We start from the raw sequence: 25,803 nt of genomic DNA on the forward strand, positions 1-25,803 counted from the left end.
ATTTATACTGTCAAAAAACTAAAGAAAACATTGTTTCTTTACTACAGGAGTTTTTGGCTAACAACCCCTCTCTGACTGAAATCAGATCAGAAATTCTACACTTCGCCACTTTTGAACAGGAGATTGATGAATTGAAGCCTATTATTGTTGTGGGAGCACTTGAATTGCATACAGGTGTTTTAATAATATTATGTAAAGTATTTGTATTTTCACATGAAATGTTGCCTTATTTAGAAAGCAGTTATGAGGGACGCCTGGGTGGCTCAGTGGCTGAGCATCTGCCTTCAGCTCATGATCCCAGGGGCCTGGGATCAAGTCCTGCATCAGGCTCCCGACAGCGAGCCTGCTTTTCCCTCTGCCTGTGTCTCTGCCTCTTTCTGTGTGTCTCTCATGAATAAGTAAATAAAATCTTAAAAAAAGAAAGAAAGTTATGAATCTACTTCGGTACCATACTGTAAATATCAAATATTTCCAGACCACCAATATTGTTCATATATATGTTGTATAAATGCATATATATAATTTGTATGTTATATAATATACTATTATATATTATTTGTAAATAATACTATACTAGGGTGGCTTGATATACTGACCATAATGCAATTCCCCAATTGGCAGTCAGACGACTAAACTATAGGTGAAACTCCTTTTCAGGTTTCTATGAGGAGGGAGTTGTATACATGAGCTAGGAGTCAAACAATTTGAGATTTCCTGAGAAGTTAATCCATTTGGGGTTAGAGTATCAAAAGGATGATGAAACAGCCACTTACTATCTGAAATAAAAAGCCCAAACTTATTTTATTGATTAGGAGAGTAAGGGAGACTGATGCTGGGCAGGCACAGTGTCCCCTGCGGAGTGCATTCGTATTGGGTGTCTGGACAGCACAGGGTTTAAGGACTGTGGGTATAAATAGGTTATTATCATCTGTAGAAGATGTTTACTCAAATGAGACTGTTGTTGATTGGTTGGCACTCAGAGATGGGCTTATTAAATAGGTTCTTTCTGATTGGTTGACATTCAGAAGGGGGGGGGGCGATGCTGATTGGTTGGCAAACGTATGTGAGGGTCCTGCCTGGGTGGCTCAGTGGTTGAGCATTTGCCTTTGGCTCATCCTGATTCCAGGGTCCTGGTATGAGTCCCACATTGGGTTCCCCTTGGGGAGCCTGCTTCTCCCCCTGCCTGTTTCTGCCACACTCTCTGTGTCTCTCATGAATGAATAAATAAAATCTTTTTTTTTTTTTTTAAAGTATGTGAACTGAGGTCAGTTGGTCTATGGCTTGGGTTTAAAACTGGGATATGGTGGCTACTTACTGCCATGGTTACATCAGTACAGTATTATCCGAAGTTTTTGAGAAGATTTTATTCTCAGGAAGTATTTGAATGACCCATTTCACATCAACTCTACATATTAAGTAGACTTTCAGATCTATCCTTAAAAAGTAAGTGTAACTATGGCTCTCAAATTTGACTGTGAAGGTTACCTGACCTCTTTAATTCCATCTCTTCTGCTGGTAACAATGACAGTACTCACCTCATGAGCTGCTTTAGATGAAACACTTAGCATACTACCTGGAACATATCTGATGTTCAATAAATATTGAATACTGTTTTTTAAAAAGATTTATTTATTTGAGAGAGAGAGAGTGCACACATGGTGTGGGGGTAGGGACAAAGGGAGAGGGAGAGAGAATCTCAAGTAGACTCCCAGCTGAGCATGGAGCCCAACTTAGGGCTCGATCCCACCACCTAAGATCCTGACCTGAGCCAAAATCAAGAGTCAGCAGCTCAGCCAACTGAGTCACCCAGGGTCCCCTTAAATACTGTTATTACATCTATCAAGAAGGAATTTAATTTGGGGAACAGTCACAAGTACTTGAAGGGAATAGTTAGTTAGAAATCAGAAACTACGCCTTGGACAATAATTCCAAGAACTGTAGACTTTTGGAAAATTAGTTTACCTATTATTTAAATTTCCTATTTGTTTTCTCATAGTGGGTAGCACTGTGATTTCTCATACAAAAATCAACTCTAGCACAGTGTCAGAGTTGGCTGGGGGCTCAATTCTTTTTTTTTAAAGATTTTATTTATTCATGAGATACATACACACACACACACACAGAGAGAGAGAGAGAGAGAGAGAGGCAGAGACACAGGCAGAGGGAGAAGCAGGCTCCATGCAGGGAGCCTGACATGGGACTTGATCCCAGGTCTCCAGGATCACATCCTGGGCTGAAGGCGGCACTAAACCACTGAGCCACCCGGGCTGCCCATGGGGGCTCCATTCTAGAGAGAGGAAACTAAGAAATGGAATAGGCAGCAGCAGTTCTAAAGAAGGGGAAGAGTGGGCTGAATGCTTGGGGCCTGAGGAAAAGGAGACTAGGCCTGTAAAGTGCAGACTCCATGAGAGGATCTCACAGCCTCAACCAACAAGCCAGCTGCGTGTCTCCTCTCAGGCCACCATCAACTCAGCTCCCTAGTCTTCTCAGTCTAACTGTTGGAAGTTGATGGGGGAGCAACCATGTTGCAAGCCTGGGGGGGCTAGGGCCCGAGGGGTACCAAGAGAAGTAAAGAAGAATGTGTAGGAATTGATAAGATAGAGTTGACTAGTTAGAGCTGTGGTCATCAGATAGGACAGTGCAGTTATAAATGCTCAGATTAGACATGAAGTAAATAGTTACAGAATGCCAGGTGTATTCCATTTTGATCTTTCTCTCTCTACCCCAGAGCCAATGAAGTTGGCCTTATCCATTGAGGCTAAGGCATGGAAGATGTTACTCTGTCGATACTTGAATGAAGAGTACAAAAAGAAAATGTCCGACATGATAGCATTCATCAATGAATACTTGAAAAAGTTATCTAGACCCATTCGTGATTTAGATGATGTCAGGTTTGCAATGGAAGCCTTATCGTCTATCCGTGATAATGAAATTCAAATGGACATGACTTTGGGACCAATTGAAGTAAGAAGTAATCACATTTTTCTGTCTGAAATGCTTTTTTTTTTTTTTTTAAGAGAGACACACTAAAAAATTGATCCTGTTAACGTATATCCTTCATCTATTTTATGGCATAGTCTGTCTGTTTCTCCTTTCTGATTTGATGTCCTTGGAGGGGTTTTGACAATTACCAACAGTGAACAGTACAGTACGCAAAGGAATATATTAATATATTAACATTGCTGAACTGGTCTAGACAGTGTTTGTTTTTTTATGCTAGCACCAACATTTTACAGAAATGAATGGTTGTATTCTTTTATGTCAATCTTAACGTATTAGGCAAGTTCCCCAAATGTCTTTGGCTTTCCTTAGAAACCACTTATAGGTCTCATTCATGACCAGTGGCATACCAAGGGAAGCATGGTGGGAGCAGTCTACTTAGGCTTAATAGTAAATTGTTTGAACTAACATCAAGCAGAGATTTTTTAGGGTAGAGTACTATATTAGTTTCCTACTTCGGCTATAACAAATTACCATAAACCTAATGGCTTAAAACAACATAAATGTATTATTTTACACTTTTACAGATCATAAATCTGAAAATGAATTTTATGGGGCTAAAATCAAGATGTCAGAAGGGCTGTACTCTTTCTGGAGGCTTCAAGAGAGAGTCTGTGCCTTGTCTTTTCTAGCTTCCAGAAGCCACCTGCATTCCTTGACTCCCAACCACTCCCAGCAATGGTGTCGCTCCTGGCCCTGCTTCAGTCTTCACGTCTTTTGTGGCTTGACTCTCCTGCCTCCCTCTTTCCCTTATATGGACCTTTGAGTCCACCCAGTTTGTCCAGGATAATCTTCCCATCTTAAGTTTTTTTTTCCTTAACTTAATCGCATCTACAAAGTCCCTTTTGTCATGTAAAGTAACACAATCAAAAGCTCTGGAGATTGAGATGTGGACAATGTTGGAGAGACCATTATTTTGTCTACCCAAGTATTTTATGACTGATATTTAAATTCTTAGTTCATGGTGATAATAAAAATACGACTCTTAATTTATTACTATTTTTTTAAGAGAGAGGGAGCACATGTGAGTCAGTGGTGGAGGAGGGGCAGAGAGAGAAAGGGAGAGAATGAATCTTAAGTAGGTTTCATGCCCAGTGCAGACCCCAGTGTGGGGCTTGATCTCACAACCCTGAGATCACAACCTGAGTTGAAATCAAGAGTTGGACACTTAACCAACAGTCATCCAGGTGCCCCAGAAACTTTATTCTTCAGCATAAATTCTTTTAATAAACCCAATTGCCAATCCATCCCTTTGACAATCCAAGTTTCTTTTCTTCAGAGTATCTCCCACATCATTGTTTCATTCTATTCTTTACATAGCCAACCCATATTTTAAGAGTAATGAGATGATATTTTGCATGGTGTTGCACAAGATCAAAGAGGAGAGAGAGAAAATTGTTCTAGGGATATTTTCTAGGATAGTATTTTCTAGGATAGTGTTTCTCTCTTCCTTTCCTTTCCTTTCCTTTCCTTTCCTTTCCTTTCCTTTCCTTTCCTTTCCTTTCCTTCCCTTCCCTTCCCTTCCCTTCCCTTCCCTTCTCTTTTTTCTCTTTTCTTTTCTTTTCTTTCTTTTCTTTTCTTTTCTTTCTTTTCTTTCTGCTTTATGCCCAGCACAGAGCCCAACATGGGGCTTGAACTCATGACTGTGAGATCAAGACCTGAGGCAAGACTGAGAGTTGGTTTCTTGAGATGCCTGGATGGCTCAGTGGTGAGCATCTGCCTTTGGCTCAGGTCGTGATGCTGGGATCCTAGGATTGAGGACCAGGGCTCCCCACATGGTGCCTGCTTCTCCCTCTGCCTATATCTCTGCCTCTTTCACTCTCTCTCTCATGAATAAATAAATAAAATCTTAAAAAAAAAGCTTGTTGATTAACCAAGTGAGCCACCCAGGCACCCCAATTAGCATAGTATTTCAAAATGATCTGCTTACATCTCCATCAGAATCACCTAGATGCTTATTAAATGCAGATTTTGGGACCTAAGATCTAGAGTCAATATCTGGCATCAGGGAGAATCTAGAGATGCTTTATATACATGCTCAATTTTTGGAACTACTCTTGTAGAATACACTCTCTTCTTCTAAGAATGGGAAGAATAAGAATGTGTTTCTAGAAGGCATCTAAATCATTTGGCATTTGATTTCCTTGTGATGTTTCTGAACTCTACTCCCACTTTCCAGGAAGCCTATGCTATTTTAAACAGATTTGAAGTTGAAGTGACCAAAGAAGAATCAGAAGCAGTAGATACTTTGAGATATTCTTTCAACAAATTACAGAGCAAAGCTGTAAGTACAATTTAATTCTTATTTTTTTTATAAGTTGCTATCTCTAGAAAAAGTTTTTCATGCATTTTAAAGCTTAAATATATATTATTTTAATACCCTTATTGAGATATAATTTATATACCATAAAATTTACCTTTTCAAAGTATATAGTTCAGAGATTTTTAGTATGTTCATGGAGTTACACAACCACCATCATTATCTAGTTTTAGAACACTTTCATCTTCCCAAGAGAAGCCCCCATACCTATTAGCAACCACTCCTTCTCCCTTTTATCCTAGTCCCTGGCAATCATCAATCTACTTTTCTGTCTCTATGGATTTGCCTTTTCTGGATGTGTAATATAGATGGACGTACACAATATGTAGCCTTTTGTGACTGGCTTCTTTCATTTGGCATGTTTTAAGGCTTATCCATGCTGTCCTCTGAATGACTGCTTTATTTTCCTAACAGCTAATGATGTTGAGCATCTTTTCATGTACTTATTGGCCATACATCCATCTTGCTTGGAGAAATGTGAATTTAAATCCTTTGCTTTTAAAAAGAATGGGTTATCTTTTTATTTTTGAGCTGTAAGAATTTTTTTTATATATTTTGGATATAAGCCCCATATGAAAGGATTCGCAAATATCTTCTCTCATTCTATGGATCGTCTTCTCAATTTCTTTTTTTTTTTCAAGTTTTTATTTGAATTCAATATAGTTAACATATAGTAGTAAAATATTAGTTTCAGATGTACAATATAGTGATCGAACATCTCCATACAACACCTGGTGCTCATCATAAGTGCACTCCTTAATCCCCATCACCTGTTTAACCCATTCTGCCTCACCCACCTCCCATCTGGTAACTGTCAGTTTGTTCTCTATAGTTGAGTCTGTTTCTTGGTTTGCATCTCTCTTTTTTTTTTCCCTTTGCTCCTTTGTTTTTGTTTCTTAAATTCAACATATGAGTGAAATCATAATGGTATTTATCTTGCTCTGACTTATTTCACTTAGCATAATATATCCATGTTGTTGTAAATGGCAGGACTTCATTCTTTTTTATGGTTGAGTAATGTTCAATTGTATATGTATACCACATCCAAACAAAAAGCTTCTGCACAGCAAAGGAAACTATCAACAAAACTAAAAGGCAGCCTTCAAAATGAGAGAAAATATTTACAGATGATACATTTGATGAAGGGTTAGCATCCAAAACATATGAAGATCTTATAAAACTCAAAACCTCAAAAATGAACTATCTAATTAAAAAATGATTAGAAGATATGAGTAGACATTTTTCCAAAGAAGACATACAGGTGGCCAGCAGACATATGAAAAGATGCTCAACATCAGTCATCATCAGGCAAATGCAAATCAAAACTACCATATCACCTCACACTTATCAGAATGGCTAAAATCAACAATATAAGAAACAACAGGTGTTGGCGAGGATGTGGAAAAAGGGGGACCCTCTTGCACTTTTGCTGGGAATGGAAACTGGTGCAGCCACTGTGGAAGACAATGTGGAGGATCCTCAAAAGGTTAAAAATAGAACTATGCTATGATCCAGCAATAACACTACTAGGTATTTATTCAAAGAATACAAAAACACTAATTTAAAGGGATACACACAGACTGATGTTTATAGCAGCATTATCTATAAGAGCCAAAGTTGGAAGCAGCTCAAGTGTCTATTAACTGATGAATGGATAAAGATGTCTTTTCAGTTTCTTGATGGTGTCTTTCTTTTCTTCTTCTTCTTTTTTACTGTATTAAAAGACACATAACATAAAAATTTACCATCTTCATCATTTTTTAAAGTGTACAGTTCAATGGTATTAAAGACATTCGCCTTGTTGTGTAGCCATTGTCACTATATATCCCTATTACTCCTTTCACCTTATATATCTGAAATTCTGTGCCTAATTAACAGTAACTCCACATTTTCCCTTCCACTCCAGTCCCTGGTAACCACCATTCTACTTTCTGTCTCTGAATTTGAAGTACAAAGTTTTTTAATTTCGATGAAGTCCAATTTATCTATTTTTTTCTTTTGTTGCTTGTGATTTAGTATCATAGCTAGAAAACAACCGTCAAATCCAGGGTCATAAAGACTTGCTACTATGTTTTCTTATGTCAATTTTATAATTTTAGCCCTTATATTTAGATTTCTGATACATTTTTGAGGTAATTTTTGTATGATGGGAGTTAGGGGTCCAACTTCATGCAAAAAATGCATGTGGATTTCCAGTTGTTTCAGCACCATTTGTTGAAAAGACTATCCTTGCACCAACAAATTATCTTGGAACCCTTGTTGAAAATCAATTGGCCATAAATGTACGTCGTTATTTCTGGACTCCCAATTCTATTCTGTTGATTCATATGTCCATCCCTATGCTAGTAACCTACTGGCTTAATTACTATAACTTTGTGCTAAGTTTTTTTTTTTTTAAATCATGGTGAAATACACAAAGCTTTTACCGTCTTAACTATTTTTTAAAGATCTATTTACTGGGAATCCCTGGGCAGCTTGGTGGCTTAGTGCCTGCCTTCGGCCCAGAGTGTGATCCTGGAGTCCCGGGATCGAGTCCTGCATTGGGCTCCCTGTGTGGGGCCTGCTTCTCTCTCTGCCTGTGTCTCTGCCTCTCTCTCTGTGTGTGTCTCTCATGAATAAATAAATAAAATCTTAAAAAAAATCTATTTATTTATTTGAGATAGAGAAAGAGAGAGTAGGGGGGAGGGGCTGAGGGAGAGGGAGAGAGAGACTTGAGCAGAGCTTAAGAGCTCAGAGTCCAGCACAGGGCTAGATCTCACCAACCTGACATCACGATGTGAGCCAAAACCAAGAGTTGGATGCTTAACTGACTGCACCATCCAGACACTTCTCATCTTAACTATTTTTAAGTGTACAATTCAGTAGTGTTAAGTCTGTTCACATTGTTGTGCAACCAATCTCCAAAATTTTTCATCTTGCAAAACTGAAATTCTATATTCATTAAATAATAACTCCTGATTTCTCTCTTTCCCCAGTTCCAACCAGCATTCTGCTTTCTGCCTCTATAAATTTGACTACTTTTGGTACCTCATATAAGTAGAATCATACAATATTTGCCTTCTTGTGACTGGCTTATTTCACTTAGCATAATGTCCTCAAGTTTCATCCATGTTGTAGCAGGTGACAGGATTTCCTTTCTTTTCAAGACTGACTACTATCGCATTGTATATATGTGCCACATTTTGTTTATTCATTCATCTTGCAGTGTTCATTTAGGTTGCTTCCATCTTTTGGCTTTTGTGAATAATGCTGCTATGGACATGAAAGTGCAGATATCTCTTTGAGACTCCACTTTTAATTCTTTTGGATATATACCCAGGAATAGAATTGGTGTATCATATAGTATCAGTTTTTAACTTTTTGAGATCCACTATACTGTTTTCCATTGCAGCTGCATCATTTTACATTCCCATCAACCGTGGGAAAAGGTTCCAATTTATCCACATCCTTGCCAACACTTGTTATTTTGTGTTTTCTTGATAGTGGGCATCCTAATTGGTGAGGTGATACCTCATTGTGGTTTTGATTTGCAATTCTCTCATGTTACATGATATTGAGAATCCTTTTATATACTTACTGTCCATTTGTATATTTTCTTTGGAAAAAAGTCTACTCAAGTCCTTTGCCTATTTTAAAATTGAGCTGTTTGTGGTTTTGTTGTTGTTGAAATGTAGGAGTTCTTTATATATTCTGGATATTAATACATATCAGATTTATGATTTAAAAATACTTTCTCTTATCCCATAGGGTCCCTGTTCACTCTATTGATTGTATCCTTATAATTCCATTTACTTCTGTAAAGTAGGTGGTGATAATCCCCTCTTTCATTCTTAATTTTAGTAATTTGAGTCCTTACTCTTTTTTTCTTGGTTAGCCTAGGCGAAGGTTCATCAATTCTGTTCATCTTTTCAAAGAAGAAATTTTTAGTTTGTTGATTTCTTTATTGTTTACCTATACTCTATATCATTTACCTGTGCTGTAATTTTTATTCTATCCTTCAGTTTGTTTTGGATTTAATTTGTTCTTTGTCTAGTTTGTGAAGGTGGATGGTTAGGTTAAATGATTTGAGATCTTTTTTTCTTGTCATGCAGGCATTTTTAGCTATAAACTTCTCTCTACACATTTTTGAAGTTGATATTTATACAGTAAAACAGTAAAAATGAAGTCCAAGGGAAGATCCAGATTTTTTAATTATAGTGGAAATTTTTATTGAATATTAATTAAACATTGGCTTAAAGTTTTTTGTTTGTGGAGAGATTTGTCACTGAGATTGAAGCAAAGGAGACTAGCAAGCACCCAGAGCTGAAATTGGGGTCAAGACTTGTGATTCCAGCTCTGCCACCAGCCAGTTGTGTGATCTTATGCAAATTAATAACCTTCATTTTTCAGTTTCTTCATGTGATCATTTAGGAATACGTTAGGACTTTTTTTATACATGGTTATGAGACTTCCTTGAGGTAATGTGTATAAAATGCTTTTTAAAAATACTCATGTTTATTTAAATGCTCAATATTGAATATTCACTTATTTTAAAAAACGATGATTTAGTCAGAAAATTGCATCTTGGGAAGGACATGGAGAACCCTAGGTTGAGATTTAGTGAAGCCCAACTTTCTGTTACTGTTCAATGGAAAAGATTCACTTGGGTTGTTCTATCTTTTTTTTTTCTTTTCTTCTTTTCTTTCTTAAATTATTTTTTTTAATTCAAATTCAGTTAGCCAACATATAGTACATCCTTAGTTTTAGATGTAGTGTTCAGTAATTCCTAGTTGCATACAACACCCAGTGCTCATCACAGGACATGGCCTTCTTAATGCTCGTCACCCAGTTACCCCATCCCTGCACCCACCTCCCCTCCAGCAACCGTCAGTTTGTTTCCTGTAGTTAAGAGTCTCTCATGGTTTGTCTCCTTCTCTGATTTCTTCCCATGCAGTTGTTCTATCTCTTGAACTGTTAGTGTTAAACCTGTTGGCCCATCCTTTAGTACAATCACCATTAATCTGAAGTTTTATAAAAAACCCAGAACCACACTGCTGGGTTTTGAATCTTGACATTGCCTCATGCTGATGCGGGACCTTGGGGGAGTTACTTAATGTCTCTATGCCTCAGTTTTCTCAACTGTAAAATGAATATAATATCAGTATTTACCACACAGCATTGTCATGAGGATTAAATGAATTAACACAGGTGAAAAGCCTGGCAGATAGTAAGTATGAATTAAGTGCTAGCTATTATGATTGAAGGTTTAAGCAGAGGCTTTTGAAGACTGTTATGGAGGGCATTCCTTATTTTTTTTTAATACCCAAGGTAATATGACTTTCTTTTAGGTGACTGTTCCAACCCTTGTGACCATGTAAACCTACCAGAAATTATTAATCCCAGACCTTCATCTGGCCTCAGAGACAGCATGTGATCCAGACTGGGCCTGTAAGCAGTAACTGTTTCTCTGGCCACAGTGATGACCTGAGCTGGATAGCCAGAAAACTTTTTCCTAACTGCAGTTTTACAGAAGATGGCTTTGCCTCTTGGGTCATGAACTAGAATGATTTGTGTCCCCTTTTGCTGCATTTGAGTTGTTTATTTCCCTTTTTTTAAAAAAAAATTTATTTATTTATGATAGTCAGAGAGAGAGAGAGAGAGAGAGAGAGAGAGAGAGGCAGAGAGAGAAGCAGAGAGAGAAGCAGGCTCCATGCACCGGGAGCCCGAAGTGGGATTCGATCCCGGGTCTCCAGGATCGCGCCCCTGGCCAAAGGCAGGCCCAAACCGCTGTGCCACCCAGGGATCCCCCCCGTTTTTTTTTAACCAGGATTGCAGAGATGCCCTTGTTCATACTGGACATCTGTGTGATAGCAAACTGGCTGGGATGGAATTATAGTTTTTATTTAAATACATTTTCATTTAAATAAATCTCATGTTGGGTATTCTTTTTTATTCTAGGTTTCTGTACAAGATGAACTAGTTCAAGTGCAGCCAAAGTTTAAGAGTAATCTTCTTGAGTCTGTGGAAGTTTTTCGTGAGGATGTAATGAACTTCGCAGAATCATATGAGGCGGTAATCTAAGTATTTGCATGCTGTGTGTTAAAATGTTCTGTGGCATGTTTATATGAGATGACAGTGATGAATCTTGAGAAATATGCAGCAATTTGCACATTGTATATAAGAAGCTATATTTGCATATTTGTAGCTATCAGGAAAAAAAGGAGATAGCTAGTTTTTAAAAATCATTTTATAGAGGAAGAAAGAGAATTTAACCATTAAAAGGAAAAGAACTTTTGAGATTGTGGAAAGAACAAAAGGTCTGGTCTTATGCTTTCTCAGGCCAGAATGCTCATAGCTGAAAATGCAATGCACTTGTTGGAAGGCTGTAAGAAACTATAAATACCAATAGTAGGGTATTATGCAACTGATCTTTTTTTCACTAACTCTCAGAGAACCAAAGGGTCACTGAAAATAAATAATAAATGTCACACCTGGTCAGTCCTGCAGACTATTCAACCTGGCATCATGACTGTTAATGATCCTCCTCTTTGAAGTTAAACTCAGAAGTTGGATGTATTCCCCTAAAATATGCTACTTCCTTTAGTGGTCACAATGGGTCTAGATTCATAAGACATTTTAAGCCCTTAATAATAACCACATAGCACATTTTTTTGCATGTACTAAACTTACCTCTTTTTTGTTGGATTTGTCAAGATTTTGCGGCCCTGGGCAGCCCTGGTAGCACAGAGGTTTAGCGCCGCCTGCAGCCCAGGGTGTGATCCTGGAGTCCTGGGATCGAGTCCCACGTCAGGCTCCCTGCATGGAACCTGCTTTTTCCTCTGCCTGTGTCTCTGCCTCTCTCTATCTCTCTCTCTCTGTGTCTCAAATAAATAAATAAAATCTTAAAAAAAAAAAGATTTTATGGCCCTATCATTTTATTATACTGGGAATCTGCTCTATTATTTAGCATATCCATAATATTCATGATTATACAGACCATCTGTGGTCCTTTTGCAACTGTGTTCTGGATGAAGGCCACCAAAGACTGCATTTGCTTCTTTCAGCTATTCAACCTATGTGCTTCTCTATTTCCATATTGGGCTGAACAATCAGTGAGAGAGAGGAGGCTGTCCTCAGAACTCTATATCAATAGTTATTCTAATGCATAAACACAGCATCATTGTTTATAACCATAAATGGAATGAAACACAGCCCTAGTGGTGCAGGCTTCCTACAGGATGTAATTTTGGCACATTTTTTAGTACCGATGTCATGCTCCTTTAAAAATGAATGGAAGTTAGAGTGAGGCAAATGTTCTAAAATTGATTGTGATCATGGTTACACAACTCTGTGAATATACTAAAAGCCATTAAATTGTCCTTTTTAATGAGAGGTTGTATAGTATGTGAATTATATCTCAATAAAGCTGTAAAAACTAAATGAAAGCTTCAGATAGGGGACAAAATTAGACTAGATCAGATAAAAATCATGTTTATTTATTTAAAAGGAAATAATAGATAAACTCAATAAATTGATTAATACATGTGATTAAGAATTTAAATGGAGAGTATATTATTCATTACAGGAAGGACCCATGGTTCCAAATATTCCACCCCAAGAAGCTAGTAACAGGCTACAGATATTTCAGGTAAAACTTCATTTTTTTGTATGTCGACAATGTGTTGTTATTCTTTAAAGTAATTTTAGGGAAAAATTTATGTTGTTCTACCTTATAGTGGAAAAATTAATGTTTAAAGTACATCCAGATTTTAATTGTATTCTAATCTTCTAAATAATGTGATTGATTCCTTTTCTTGTATCCTTTGTGTTCTTCTCCACAGAATCTCTCCCTATTTTTAGAGACTAAGACTTGATTTTGAACTTAAGTGTATACCTTATTCTGATTCCAAGTATCTCATTTGCATATAAATGGTAGAAATTCTTAGAATAAAATGTATCAAAATAAGATTTAAAATATTGACACATGGTTTCCCTATCTCCCCTCTGTATCCATTCCTTTCTTATCCATGACTTTAAACTTCCCAGCTCATTTGCCCTACCCTATACCTTGATCCAATGATCAGGCCAACCATTCACTATCTTTTTCTACACCCAGATTGCTGAGCACATCTAGAGAAAAATCACACACTCATTTGGGTTAATGTTTTGCGGATTCATGGATTCCTATGTAAGCTAGCCCCCCTGGGTCTATTAGTATCAGGCAATTCTCTTGTTTTTGTTCTCTATCCTGTTTTCTGTTCCTGTTCCCTTTATGTTCCCTGTCCCACCTGCGTTCATAATCATTAGAAAATATTCATCAGATGCCTATTATGTGTCTTGGTCAATAGAAAGATGATTAAGAAATGGTTCTTACCTCTAAGCTGCTAAAACCTGGTAGGGAGACAGTGAGCTGGAGAGATAGTAATTGCAAAACCATGTTTTGAGCACTATAATCTAGGTGTGAGAACTAGTGTTATGGATACGGGTGCAGGCAGCTCCCTACCAAAATGGAAGCTGAAGGGGCAGCCAGAGAAGGCTTCCTGGAAGAAGAGCCATCCAAGCTGCATCTTAAAGGGCTAGTTAGAGTTAGCCAGGGAAAGAAGAAAAACAAGTTAGAATTTGCACCTCCTACAAAGGCCAGAGATGAGGAAATAGGCAGGGAGATTTAGAGAGATGAAGGAGTGAAATGTGGGGTACAGTGGGCAGAGAGGATAGGGATGAGGGATGGGACAACAGAGTGGGCAGAAATCACCAATGAGAGGGCCTTGTAGGCCACGATAAGGAGCTCATAGCCTATCTTGGGTGCTGGAGGGCTCTACACAAAGAACAATATGTCCAGATTGGAATTTTTAAAACAGTTGTGTGTTTAAAAGATTTCTCTGGCATTAGTGTGGAGAATGCTTTGGGGGGAGGATGGTCATGTTGATGGCAGTTTCAGTAATGCAACAGGAAATTGTCAAGCTTGAAACTAAACAAATACACTTCAGTGAAGAAACCTGCATGGAACATGAGTTTATTTAACATGACCAACTTGATAGGCCTGGAGCCTGGGTGAAGGGGAAGAGAGGAAGATTTCCAGCTTGGGAAGATGGAAGAAGGTAGAGTTATTTACTGAAGTACGAGTGTGGGAGGAGTAGTTTTGAGATTAGTTTGAACAGACGACCTTGTCTCCAAATTTATAGAGACAATGTAGGGTGTGTTATGTAAATTTCAGAGAGCTGTGTTCCCCTTCCTGTCCCTGGGAGCTCTTTACTTTCGTTTGCCCCTTCTTAGAAGGATCCTTTTCTCCTAACATTTTCCTCTTAACTATCCTTCCCAATCAAATTTTAAAAGCCGCATGTCTTTCCTTTTTTAAAGGAACAATTATAAACATATCTCTCTGTTCTGTGCCCCCTTCTAGATGTTACTTTTTTCCTCACCTTGCCCCACTTGCTGCCTGTATTTATATAATAACTCAGATAGCTTCCACAGTCATCCTACCAGGAGATACAGAGATGTCCAAAACCCAGTGTTTTCTACTTTACTAAGACTACCCGAGTTTTGCCCCAAATCAAGCCATAGGAAGGCTTTCTGTAGCTCCTAACTTTGTTTTGCCATGTGCTGGTTAGGTATTTCCAAATGTCCCATTACCCATGTCAGAGATGACTTATCACTTTACGATTGGGTTTTTCACCTCAAAGCAGATAAACGGAAGAGTGGAGTCAGCAATCTTGATCTTGTTGCTTTATGTGCACGTTCCATAGATGGTTCAGGCTGGTTCCATGCATGCTTTTCTCAAAAAGGTTCAGTCAAGTTGAATGGGATCTCTTCAGTTGCAGGTTCTCCTGAGAGGGGTAGTTCAGGCTTTTTCCATCAGAACCAAGTGGAATTCCTCATATGGTACCTAACTTTCAAGTATCTCCCTTGATTTTGGTGATTTAAATAGAAAACCCAAACCCAGATAAGAAAAATGGAATTGCAGCTGACCATAGATTAGTCAATTTGTGCAAAGTAAGGAAATCAGCTGTCACAGAGCCCACTGTCTGTGCTGCTTGGCTCCGGGGACAGGGTAGGGCTAGGCCAGTAAGTCTGGTAGATTTCTATAAGATAGGTTGTCTGTGTTGGCAAGGGTTTTCGGGGGATGCAGCAGGCACAAGCCTTTCACTTGGATATGATGTCCTTAGACAAAGTCCAGTCCCTTGTTATTGTTAAGGTTCTTTTGTCCTCAGGACAATAGTGGTAACTCTTGGACTAAAACCAGATCCTCGCATCACCGTGATCCAGAACTTTATGCCAGACCTTGGAGGAGGCTCTGATTCTTTGCTATCTGAAGTCCCCAGAGTCCCAGGGAAAGGCCTGCCTTTCTGGAGGAGCCAGGATCAAGACTGATCTGCTCACCTAATGGCTGCCAGCTGAGCCAAGCAGAATCTCTCAGCAATAAAAGCAAGATAATATAGATATGAATGAAAAAAGTAATAAGTTGGATGATAATAAGTGCCAAAGGAAAAAATAAAGCAGAGAAAGGGCATAATGTGCTGGGCTGTGTGTATGTAAGGTGGATGTGAACTTTAAAATTGCATCTCCAGGGATCCCTGGGTGGTGCAGAGGTTTAGCGCCTGCCTTTGGCCCAGGGCACGATCCTGGAGACCCCGGATCAAATCCCACTTTGGGTTCCCAGTGCATGGGGCCTGCTTCTCCCTCTGCCTCTCTCTCTCTCTCTCAGTCTGTGACTATCATAAATAAATAATAAAAATTAAAATTGCATCTCCAGGGGCACCTGGGTGGCTCAGTCAGTTAAGTATCTGCTTTTTGGTTCAGGTCATGATCCCAGGGCCCTGAGACCAAGCCCCACATCAGGCTTCCTCCTTGATGGGCAGCCTGCTTCTCCCTCTTCACTGTTTGTGTTCTCTCATGTGCATTCTCTCTCTCTTAAAATAAAGCAAAATAAAATAGCATCTCCAGAGAAGGCCAGCTTGAAAAGATGGCATTGAGTAGAGACCTAGAGAAATGAGGGAATGAGCCAGGGAGGTGTCTGGAAGAGCAGCTTTCCAGGCAAGAGGAAGAGCAAGTGCAAAGGCCCTGAGTAAGAGCAAATAAGAGATCATCCTACTTATGTTTTCAGTGGATCAGTCTGGCTACAGTGTTGAGAGTAGATTTCTGATAGTTAAGGGTGAAAGCAGAGAAATTAGGAAGTTCTTGCAATAATCCAGGAGAGGGTGATAGTCACTTGGACCAGACTGGTGGCATTGGAGTTGAAGAGAAGAGACTGGAACCTGGGTATATTTTGAAAGTAGACCCACCACCTTGTGTTTCCCTCAGGAGTTACCAGTTTATTCATCAGCAAGTGGGACTTGAATGTGCCACCCTTTTACCAGGGGTGTGGCCACTTCATTGAAAAGATATTGTAGGGCGCATCTCTTGTCATCTTGCTCCTTCTGCTCTGCCTGTGGTTGGGGGTGTGAGCTAAGCAGGCTGTTCACCATGCATCTGGCTGGGTATGTGACCCAACTCTTCTCCAAAGCAGGTGCCCCCTCACCGTCCCCTCCAAGCCCCCTAAAAGGCAGGTGCCAAGATCTATCTAGATTGTGGAAAGAAGCAGGAGCTTCCCATTGGGCTCAGGGTGCAACTTTATTCTGATTTCTGGAGTTGCTGGACACTTGGTTGTCCTGCTGACAAAGCTGGTATTTTTTTTGCCCTTTTGGCCAATGCTGTGGGTCTTTTCATATTATCTGGGGCCTGAATAAAAAAGGGGTGAGTGACTGGCATCCATCAATAGTCTTCACCACATAAACAAGATTTTAAATATTATTTTAAAGTATGCTAGCTTTAACATTTTTGTTCCTCCTTTTCTAGTGTTCGCATGGTTCTATGGCCACTTTAGTCATTAAATTTATTGAGTAACCATTATATTAACCACCAAGGATTATAAAAAGTGCAAAATATGGACCTTACTTTCTAGAAAGGAAGGGTTCATTGGAGTTCATTGGGTCTTCACACCTTCTTTATTTGGCTCCTCTAAAAATATGCTAATGTTATTGTCAGATCTGATTCACTATCTTAATATGGTGAAGTCTGATGCCAGACATTCTCCAGGGCTGGAAATTTAGTATCCTTATTGATATATTATACCCTTATATAGAGCACACATACTTCATCACGGGTGGATTATTTCTATTTGCTTTTATGCTTTAAACACTCTTCATACTTAGCATTCCTAGTATAGGAGATTCCACTTCCAATTCAAAGGGCATGGGCATTAACTTCGCTGATTCAGATTGTTAGAATTCTTTCAAGTGGTGTTATAATTGAATCCTTCATTTTATAGACTCTTTATTGCTTGGAGAGAAAACAGGGTTGAAAGGATTATACTCACTCATTTGAACTCTGTGGAACAGATGACAAGTCTAAATTAGTGAAGGAGCCTGAATTATAGATTTTTTAAAATGCAATTTTATTACTTTCAGACATATTTATGGGAACTTGAAATATAGGTCTTCTGAAGACCACTTAATTTATTAAAGAAAAAATTTTATGTAAAATGAATACTTTTAGAATGCTTGAAAGTTAATTTTCCTAAGTGCTCAACTTTTCTTCTGATAGCTTGGTATCAATATAAATTTCTTCACAAGTCTTTGTTTCATAGATATTATTAAATAAACCCCATTGTAGCTTTTATTCCAATTATAATAAATTCTACTTTAATGGGTCCTGAATTAATTATATTTTACTACAAGTTAAAAATCTTTTTATAGGCCAATTTTGATGATCTGTGGAGGAAGTTTGTTACGTATTCATCTGGTGAACAACTTTTTGGGTTGCCTGTAACTGATTATGAGGTTTTACACAAAACTAGGTAAGTATAGAAATAAGTACAAGTGTTACAATAATTAAATAGTGTTCATTAGAAGAATCGTGTCATCATTAAATCCTTTATCATGCAGAGAAGAGCCTCCCTTAGAACACTCCTAAATATTCTCCATATTCCTGGCAATTCCTGACCCACTGAATACCAAGTCACCACATATAAAAGAAATATTCTTGGGGAATTGGAAATACGTTGCAAGAATTCTAGTATTTGTGTCCTATATTTAGTTTGTGCTTTATTTTGTTCATTTTGCTATTGTCAAATAGTGTCAATTATTGTACAGAAACACTACAATTTTGGATATATTTTATTTAGAGGAATAGCCATTCTTGGCTTTCCAACCTTTCTTACTGACTTTGTGCTATGTGCTCTTCCATATTGGATAGAAATAGAAATTCATCAAGATTGAAGGCCAAGGGGGCAGCCCCAGTGGCACAGCGGTTTGGCCCTGCCTACAGCCCAGGGCGTGATCCTGGAGACCCTGGATTGAGTCCCACATCGGGCTCTCTGTATGATGCCTGCTTCTCCATCTGCCTGTGTCTCTGCCTCTCTGTCTCTATGAATAAATAAATAAAATCTTTAAAAAAAAAAAGTTTGAAGGCCAAGGAACTTACTTGATTTTAAACAATTAGTAGACCTAGGATTTAAGCAACTACATTTTAATGGAATTTTATATAACTTTCTTCAAAGTCAAAATTAAAACAGTGATTTTTGCTTATTAGGATCATGGCTTTAGTAAAGAACTTTATGTTAACTTCTTTCAAAGTCATAACATGCCTATGCAAAATAGACAAGAAATTGTCTGACCATAAATTAATGCTTCAATCTACCTTAGGGTAGATGGTTTGTAATCTTTTTCCAAAGCAGTCATTCACCAAACTTAACGAGATGACCAGTTGTGTTAGAATTGAAGGTATCTGTATCCTTTGGGTAAATACCTAGTAGTGCAATTGCTGGGTTGTAGGGGGCACCTCTGTTTTTAACTTTTTGAGGAACCTCCATACTGCTGGGTGATGGACATTAAGGAGGGCACATGATGTAATAAGCACTGGCTGTTATATGCATCTGATGAATCTACTTTGAAACTAATAATATACTATGTGTTAATTAATTGAATTTAAATAAAATAAAATAAAATTAAAATAAAATAAAATAAAATAAAATAAAATAAAATAAAATAAAATAAAATAAAGAACTACAGGTTATCTGTTCCTTGCCCTGATTTACTGATTCAAAATCTCAGGGGTTGGGTCCTGCATTTTTATGAATTCTCTCTTTTTCATGCTCAGTCTGAGACTCACTGTTTTATTTTAACCCTCAGTGTTCCAGGAAAAACAACTATCCACATTTATTGTCTGGACCAGTGGACCTCTTAATTCTTTTATATTTTAAGTAATTTATGAATAATTCACAAAAGTTAGAATAAAGGAATGGTAAAAAGCACTTTGTTAGAAAATGTAATAAGAATTTAAGCAGAGAAAACCCAAGCTTTTACTCCAAAACCCAAACTTTTACTCCATAACCCTCCATAACAAAATGGAAACTGACTTCAGAATGCAACTGGAGTCCAACCAATGTGAGTTGACTCCTTGGTGAATCAGAAACTGCACCAGGATGAGGTGTTACACAAAGAAAACTTTATTTGCCACAAATAAGGAGATTTCGGGGAATGGCTTCCAAAGCCATGACTCCCCAAGAGAGGGTGAATGGGTTCCTTTTGTTTAGGGTTAGGATGAATATTTAGATAGGGAAGTCTTGTCATCCTACGTAGAGGTGGGCATAAGGTCACACATGCACCATCAGGAAACATGCCTAATCACAAATTGTATGTTATGTAAATGAGGCTGTGCTCCTCCTGGGGCTGAGTTTTAGTATTATAATGAGTTAAAGGTGATTGTAGGTCATTCCAGAGGTCACTCTATGGTTCATTGCTCAAACGCCAGTCAGAGATTTAGCTCAAAAAGCCTGAGTGGTCTGGGGAGATGGGAGGTCTGGTCAGTCAGGACAATTGCTATCACCTGAGGGGTGGCTTGAGGTTTCCTTTGCCTGAGTTAAGAGATAAGCCGGAAAAAAGAGCTTAAGGAAAAATGTAAGAGAAAGATGAGTGAGTAGAAAAGCAGGTGGGTGATTAAGGTCAGGTTTTGGGGTCTAGCTGGTGACACAACCAACTGCTCATCAGCTGTCATACATGATCCTGGACCATGATCCTGCACCATGGATTGTACAAACACTGATTTCTGAATTCAGATCCATCTCCAACAGCTTTTATCTTATTATTACTTCTGATTTTCTTGCACTTGGCATTGTTAAAACCCAAAACTGTTGCCAGTCATAATTTTGTTGAAGAGAGGACCATCATCTTTCTTATGTTATAAATGAAAAAGTCTTTACTTTTAGATTTGTGTCATCAAGTCAATAAATTTTTTCATTTTTGCATCATCTATCTCCTTTAAATACACATCTGCCTTTACCATTTGTCTACTTAGGGAAAGTCCCAAGTAAAACTGATGCAAACATCACGGATAATGAAAGAACAACCATTTATCCTTTTCACAAAATGAGATGGTCTAGGTTCTTGTAAAATACTGCATGATGAAGCCCTTGTCTCTACTGAAATATATTGTTCACTCATAAATTACTGATCTGAGTAAAATTCATCTAGGTAATCATCATCTAAAGACCGACAGTCTGAGATCTCACTACATGGTTTCACTATTAGAGTCTAGAGTGCTGTTTTGTGTCTCTTTTCTCTTTAATACTTGGGGAGTACCATTCTTGGTCAGTTGTATTTTCTGTTTTGGGTTTAAAAAAATGAACGACTCTGAATCCTTAACTATATTATGTGAAAGCTAACCAAGAATAAAACAACAACAACACAAAGACAGTGTCTGTCCAGAGTTCTTTTTTGATATATTGTTAAAAGATGATATATTGAGAGTCACCTAGGTGGCTCAGTCTGTTGATCATCTGACTCTTCATTTTGGCTCAGGTCATGATCTCAGGGTCATGAGATCAGGTTCTACTCAGCAGAGAGTCTCCTTGGGATTCTGTTTCTCCCTCCCACTCTGCCCCTCTCCACTCTCACTGTCTGTCTATATAAAAATGAATCTTAAAAAAAAAAAAAAAGATAATGCAGTGCTTTAGGTGACACAATAAGAAACCTGAAGGATGATGCAATAGGGATTATTGTCCCTTCCTTACAGGAGATCTCATTATTCTTTTTGTGTTATTTTAGTCATTTTTAGCATAAGTTGGAATATCCTGTGATTAATAATGAAATAATTCCTAAGATGATGAATCAGCAAAATGAAACAAGAATTGGAAAAGCAAGATAACCAAGATTCCAGAATGAGTTTTAGATTTATAAAGGGACCCAGTATAACTATTTGATAATTGCAAGATAGAATGAGTTTTACTTTATTAAAAGCATAAGCAAACCTTACCTTTGGTATTTGGATTATTTATAATAATTAATAAAAGTTGTGGATATCAATCCTTACAAACAGAACTAAAAAAATAAACCCCAAAACTAAAATTGGTCTAGGGGAACTCATGGTCTGCTAAGGATGGAGGAATTCTTGGGAGCATCCACAAACTCTGTTAAGCAGTCAATTTTTGATATTCTACACAATAAAGGACTTTTCTTTACTTGGATCTATAATCCCTCCTCTTACTCTTGTTATGTATATAACCCATTTGGGTACCTGAGGGGAAGCTCTTGGTAGGAAAGTGATGTTTAAGTCACTTTCCCAAAGGCACATGTTCTTAACAAAAAAATTAGCTTGCTTTTAAAAGAAAAACAATCAAAACCTTAGCCTTAGCTTTGATCCTTTTTTTTTTTTAAAGATTTTATTTATTTATTCATGAGAAACACAGAGAGAGAGAGAGGCAGAGACACAGGCAGAGGGAGGCAGGGAGCCGGACATGGGACTTGATCCGGGACTCAATCCGGGACTCCAGGATCACACCCTGGGTGGGAGGCAGGCGCTAAACCACTGAGCCACCCAGGGATCCCCAGCTTTGATCTTATTATCAAGTTCTGGTCACATTGTTTGCGATGATTGGAACTGTAATCATAATCAAACCACTTGTTAATGTCAAGTCACAGAATGACTTGGAATATTTGAGAGCTGTACACGACCTAATTAATGGGGCTTTAATTAAATTTTTGTTTGGAAACTGACAGGGTTGTCTGTGGTTTCCATGTTGGTGCCTATAAGACATTATACGTGCCATGTATGAAATATTTGATTGGATGAATCCTGCCTATCCAATAACGACGTTTATTTTTAATATCTACATCATGTAATACCTTGATTATTTGGTTTCCTAGAAAGGAACTCAACTTGCTGCAGAAGCTGTATGGACTGTATGATACTGTGATGAGCAATATTAGTGGTTATTACGAAATACTTTGGGGAGATGTAGATATTGAAAAAATTAATGCGGAACTGCAGGAATTTCAAAACAGGTGAGTTTTAATTGAGTTAAGCTTACCTTTTTATGGTGCCGATCTTCATAGGATCTTGTAGGTATTTTACAAATGAACTTATCCTCTGATATATTTCTGTATATACATAATGCCTTCTTCAAAGAAATGTGTAGTGATATAATTTTTTTTTTTCTGAAAGGTGTCGTAAACTCCCAAAAGGGCTTAAAGATTGGCAAGCTTTTTTGGATCTGAAAAAAAGAATTGATGATTTCAGTGAGTCATGTCCTCTGCTAGAAATGATGACCAATAAGGCAATGAAACAGAGACACTGGGACCGAATCTCTGAGTTAACTGGAACCCCATTTGATGTGGAATCTGATTCTTTCTGTCTTAGAAATATTATGGAAGCACCACTGCTTAAAAATAAGGATGACATTGAGGTACATAAGTTTATAAGATCTTATCAGTGGTTCATTAAAGAATATCTCCTTTTACTTTTCTGAAAATTATACAAACAGACATTTTAAGGGTGTACCAATTGCCCTATATAACGTATCCTCATAATTTGGAATGCTCCTGAACATCCTTTGGTTTTGCAAAATAATAGAGTAACTCAAAGAGGTAAGATGATTGTTTGAAATATGTTAGTTTAGGAGTCCTTAATCTATCCTCCTTGTCCCTTAACTAACTCTCCTTTTCAAAAAATCTGTTTATTTCTGTATTGCATTCCTGGTGAATTCCTCAGAAAAGTTTCCAAATTTCTAATTCTATACTTTTTCTTGTTAGTCTACTACATATTTAAAATTATTTTTCCTTTGCAAGATTTTTAATTAGTTCTTTTGTTTTGTATGTGTGTGCTTACTGTTTGCATGGTATCTCTTTTTATTATTATTGAGACATAGTTTTTATAGTTACATAATTTTTATTACTGGCATATAAATATATTAGTTTGTTTGCAACATAGTGACTTGATAACATGTATATGTTATAAAATGATCATAGTATGTCTAGTTAACATCCATCACCACACATAGCTTATTTTTTTTTCTTGTGATGAGAACTTTTATCTTAACAACTTTCAAATATACAATACAGTATTATTAACTATAGTCACCATGTTGTACATTACATCCCAGGACTTATTTATGTTATAACTGGAAGTCTGTACCTTTTGACCCCTTCTACCCATTTCATTAACCCCACCACCCCCCACTTCTGGCAGCTGCCAGTCTGTTCTCAGTATCTATGTTCTGGTTTCTTTCTTTTTGAATTAGTATTTTCTTTGAATAAGTATCCTGAAGTAGTATTGCTGGATCATATGTAGCTCTATTTTTTTCTAAAGATTTTATTTATTTATTTGAGAGAGAGAGAGAGAGAGAGCATGAACAGGGAAGGGGCAGAGGAGAAGAACAAGCAGACTTCCTGCTGAGCAGGGAGCCCAATGTGGGGCTGGATCCCAGGATCATGATTTGAGCCAAAGTCAGATGCGTAACTGACTGAGCCATCCAGGTGCCCCTGTAGCTCTATTTTAAACTTTTTCGTGGAACCTCCATACTGTTTTCTATATTGGCCACACCAATTTACATTCCTACCAACAATGTGCAGGGTTCCCTTTTCTCTACATCTTCCTCAACACTTGTTATTTCTTGTATTTGTGATGATAGTCATTCTAAGAGTTGTGAGGTGATATTTCACTTTGCATTTCCCTGAGATTTAGTGATGTTGAGCAGCTTTTCATTTACCAATTGGCCATTTGCATGTCTTCTTTGGAAAAATGCCTATTCCAATCCTCTGCCCATTTATTAAATGAATTGCTTGGGATTTTTTCCCTATTGAGTTATGTGAGTTCTTTGTATATATTAGATATTAACCTCTTATCAGATTTATGATGCGCAAATATGTTATCTCATTTGTCAGTTGTCTTTTCATTTTGTTGATGGTTTTCTTCACCATGTAGAAGCATTTTAGGTTGATGTTGTTTCACTTGTGTATTTTTGCTTTTGTTTCCTTGGCTATGTTGCCAAATCAAAAAATCAGTGCTAAGAACAATGTTAAGGAACTTACCACTTGTGTTTTCTCTTAGGAGTTTTATAGTTTCAGGTTTTGAATTCAAGTCTTTCATTCATTTTGAGTTAATTTTTGTGTGCAGTGTAAGATAGTGGTCCAGTTTCATTCTTCTGCATGTGGCTGTCCAGTTATCCCAACAGTATTTATTAAAGACACAATCTTTCTCCATTGTATATTCCTGGCTTCTTTGTCATAAATTAATTGACCATATATGTGTGGGCTAATTACTGGGTTCTCTATTCTGTTCTATTGATCCTTGTATCTGTTTTTATGCCAATACAATACGGTTTTGATCACTATGGCTTTGTTATATAGTTTGAAGTCAGGAAGCAGTATGCCTCCAGGTTTGTTTTTCTTTCTCAAGATTGCTTTGGCTATTTGGGGTCTTTTATGGTTCCATACAAAATTTTTGTTTTGTATAGATTATTTGTTCTAAAAAAATAACATTGGAATTTTGATAAAGATTGCATTTAATCTGTTAGCTTTGGATCCTGTGGACATTTTAACAACATAATTCTTCCAATCCATGAGCATGGACTATTTTTCTATTAATCTGTGTCTTCTTCAGTTTCTTTCATCAATGTCTTATAGTTTTCAGTTACAGGTCTTACACTTCCTTGTTAAATTTATTCTTAGATATTTTCATTCTTTTAGATGTAATTGTTAATAGAATTGTTTTCTTAATTTACCTTTAGGATAGTTTATTATTAGTGTATAGAAGTGCAACCGTATTTTCCATATTGATTTTGTTTTATGCAACATTTCATTTATTAGTTCTAACAGTTTTTGGTATACATAGGATTTCCTAAGTATAATATCATGTCATCTGCAAATAATGATAGTTTTACTTTACTTCTTTCTTCCTGATTCAGATGCTTTTTATTTCTTTCTTGCCTAATTGCTCTGTCTAGGATTTTCAATACTATGTGAAATAAAACTGGTGAGAGTAGGCATCCTTATCTTGCTCCAGATCCAAAAGCATTGAGTATGATGTTAGCTGTGGATTTGTCATATATGGTCTTTATTATGTTGAGGTATGTTCTTTCTTTTTACCTTTGTTGAGATGTTATATCACTTATAGATGTTGAATTTTATCAAATGCTTTTTTGCATCAATTGAAATGACCATGTGATTTTTATCCTTCTTTGATCTGTAGATACT

The 25,803-nt window shown here is 37.4% G+C and overlaps 1 protein-coding gene across 1 annotated transcript in view; it reads left to right on the top strand.

Moving 5' to 3' along the window:
• The window catches only part of DNAH8 (dynein axonemal heavy chain 8), a 331,702-nt gene that overhangs the window by 89,257 nt on the left and 216,642 nt on the right, over positions 1-25,803 (top strand). Inside the window, exons 24-31 of the mRNA XM_055330260.1 lie at positions 48-174; positions 2,729-2,964; positions 5,180-5,284; positions 11,258-11,371; positions 12,885-12,947; positions 18,031-18,131; positions 22,477-22,614; positions 22,775-23,015. Of these exons, the coding sequence (XP_055186235.1) occupies positions 48-174; positions 2,729-2,964; positions 5,180-5,284; positions 11,258-11,371; positions 12,885-12,947; positions 18,031-18,131; positions 22,477-22,614; positions 22,775-23,015 (1,125 nt within the window). The remainder of the gene's footprint in view (positions 1-47; positions 175-2,728; positions 2,965-5,179; positions 5,285-11,257; positions 11,372-12,884; positions 12,948-18,030; positions 18,132-22,476; positions 22,615-22,774; positions 23,016-25,803) is intronic.

This window comes from Nyctereutes procyonoides, unplaced genomic scaffold (genome assembly GCF_905146905.1).
Source record: "Nyctereutes procyonoides isolate TBG_1078 unplaced genomic scaffold, NYPRO_anot_genome, whole genome shotgun sequence".
Taxonomy (NCBI): Eukaryota; Metazoa; Chordata; class Mammalia; order Carnivora; family Canidae; genus Nyctereutes; species Nyctereutes procyonoides.